We start from the raw sequence: 2,635 nt of genomic DNA, 5'->3' as shown, positions 1-2,635 counted from the left end.
TTGAAGGTGTTGGTTGATGGATCGTAGACATTGCCCGTTTTGTTTTTCAGTTTAGACCAAGTTGCGTATTTTCCCTTAAGATAATCGTGGTGATTTTTCATTTGTCGTTGATCCACGACAATGTTATGTTTTCTTTTCAACTCTTCCCCAACATTCTTCCACGACTGTGACTTAAGACTACTACCTTCTCGTCCATTTTTCATTGTCTCGTGTATACAAGCTTCGAGAAATGTTTGGACCAATCCTTCCTTTTTCCAGGTAATCCTATGTTTCTTTTGGTGCGAAGATTCACCAACTAATTCCATACCTAGTCCAAACAATTTTATAAAGTACAAAGTAACATAAAGTTTAGCAAACGAATAAACAGCCCAATAAACATAAAATCTACAAGATTCACCAACTAATTCCATACCTACGTTTCTTTTGCCTCATCCTAAATAAAAATTGTTACCATCTAAAGCAGTGGCTTGTTTACAATTGTTACCATCTAAAGCAGTGGCTTGTTTACAATTGTTACCATCTAAAGCAGTGGCTTTTTAGCCCACACATTGTAAACAGAAAATCGAAAGGGCATTATAAAATCTTCAAAAAGGCAGTGCCTTGTTTGGGTTTGTTTACCCCATACAGAAAATCTAAACAACAATCTTCAAAAAAAAACAGCAGATAGAGGATGTAACCGAAAATCTAAACAGCAGATAGCAATCTTCAAAAAAACCCCATCTAAATAGCAAGATCTAAACACAAAATCTAGTAAAAAAAAGTGAAAGCAATCTTGTTTAAAATAGAGGATGTAACCGAAAATCTAACGGGAAACTGACAAACCTGTGGAAACCTATGGAAACGGCAAGGCTCGTAGAGGAAGCTGTGGAAAAAAAAATCTTGTTTAAAACAGACGAAGCTGAGGAAAGCAAAAAAAGTGCAGCTCTAACGGGAGACAAACCTGTGGAAATGGCGACCGACGAAGCTATGGAAAAGGGCGACCGACGAGTAGATGAGGAAACCGGCGACCGACAGCTGTGGAAACGGCGACCGAAGACACCGGCGTCGGAGAAGATGGAGGCGATAACCTGGAGGCGATGACTTGGGGAGAGGATGCGACTGTTCTAAGGGTGTGGAAGGGTAAATAGGGAAGAAAGGGTAATCTGAATGGTTTAGTGAAGTCATACCCTCAAAATGGTTAAGAGGCTTGTGTAACCATTAAGAGGGGTTTTTTTTTTGCCAAACACAGCACACCTCTGACCGATTAAGAGGTTGCCACTTAATGTCACCATTAAGTGGCAAACAAACAGCCCCTAAGACTTAATGTCACCATTTGCTAAATTTGCTTAATAAGATAGTATATATATATATATATATATATATATATATATATATATATATATATAAAGGAGCGATCAAATGAAAACCGCCACATTTGTGTAAACCATGTAAACCAATCTAATTCATCCATTTTCTTGTTCAATGATCAAAATTAGTTTAGGTTATATTAGAAAATTTAAAAAAAAAAAAACTTATTTTACAATCCCAAAAAGGACAAAATGGTAACTTTGGTAATGGTAATATTAATGGCAACTATATCATGTATATTGTAATATTAATGAAACAAAATAATTTGTAAAATAATATATTAATTTTATGTTCAAATATTATAAAAAAATAACATGCATCATTAAAATAGATGAACAATAAAAATAAAACACACTATAATTAATTTAACATAATGAAACTTTTGAATAATAAAAAAAATTACTGTTATGAAATGGTTTACAGTTTCATCAATACACAAATCAACGTAATGCTAGATGATCACTCTACTAGAAAACTAGGTATCAGCAACGACCATCAGCGAGGGAAAAAATCCCTCGCAGATCAGCGAGGGATCAGCGAGGGATTGTCCAGAAAATGAATCCCTCGCTGATCCCTCGCGGGATTCATTTTTTGGACAATCCCTCGCTGATCCCTCGCTGATCAGCGAGGGAACAACGAGGGATTCATTTTTTGGACAATCCCTCGCTGATCCCTCGCTGATCAGCGAGGGATCAGCGAGGGATTCAGTTTTTGGCTATTCCCTCGCTGATCCCTCGCTGATATGCGAGGGATTAGCGAGAGATTCAGTTTTTGGCTATTCCCTAGCTGATCCCTCGCTGATCAGCGAGGAATTGTCTAAAAACTGATTTTCAACAATTTTTTTATTTTATAACTACAAATTTAATTACTTATTAATTTTTACTTATTTATTATTAAATTTCCAATTATTTGTTATTTATTAGAATATTACAAAAATTAATTAGTTAAACCGAATAAAACCCATTAAGTCCCATTAAACCGAATAAAGTTCATTAAGGCCCGATACACTCAAAATAGTCCGGTAAATGGATTAAGGCCCAGTTAAATGGGTTAAGGCCCAATAAAACCGAGAATGAATATACGAATACCTAAATATATAAATGTGTACATGTAACACATAAAAATCAAGAAAATCAAGAAAATAGGACAACTCCCTCGATCAGCGAGGGATCAGCGAGGGAAATGACAAAAATAGATTCCCTCGCTGATCCCTCACTGATCAGCGAGGGATCAGCGAGGGAAATGACAAAAATCAGATTCCCTCGCTGATCCCTCACTGATCAGCGAG

At 36.3% G+C, this 2,635-nt stretch overlaps 1 protein-coding gene across 1 annotated transcript in view; it reads left to right on the top strand.

Annotated features, from left to right (window-relative positions):
- Positions 1-834: 834 nt before the first annotated feature.
- LOC112504530 (lysine-rich arabinogalactan protein 19-like) overlaps positions 835-2,635 on the top strand; it is a 3,796-nt gene continuing 1,995 nt past the window's right edge. Inside the window, exon 1 of the mRNA XM_025108474.1 lies at positions 835-1,059. Coding sequence (XP_024964242.1) covers positions 835-1,059 — 225 coding nt within the window. The remainder of the gene's footprint in view (positions 1,060-2,635) is intronic.

Source organism: Cynara cardunculus, unplaced genomic scaffold (assembly GCF_001531365.2).
Source record: "Cynara cardunculus var. scolymus isolate 2C unplaced genomic scaffold, CcrdV1 Un_Scaffold_5901, whole genome shotgun sequence".
NCBI lineage: Eukaryota > Viridiplantae > Streptophyta > Magnoliopsida > Asterales > Asteraceae > Cynara > Cynara cardunculus.
The sequence above is the reverse complement of the archived record's forward strand: the minus strand, read 5'-3'. Positions and strand labels throughout refer to the sequence as shown.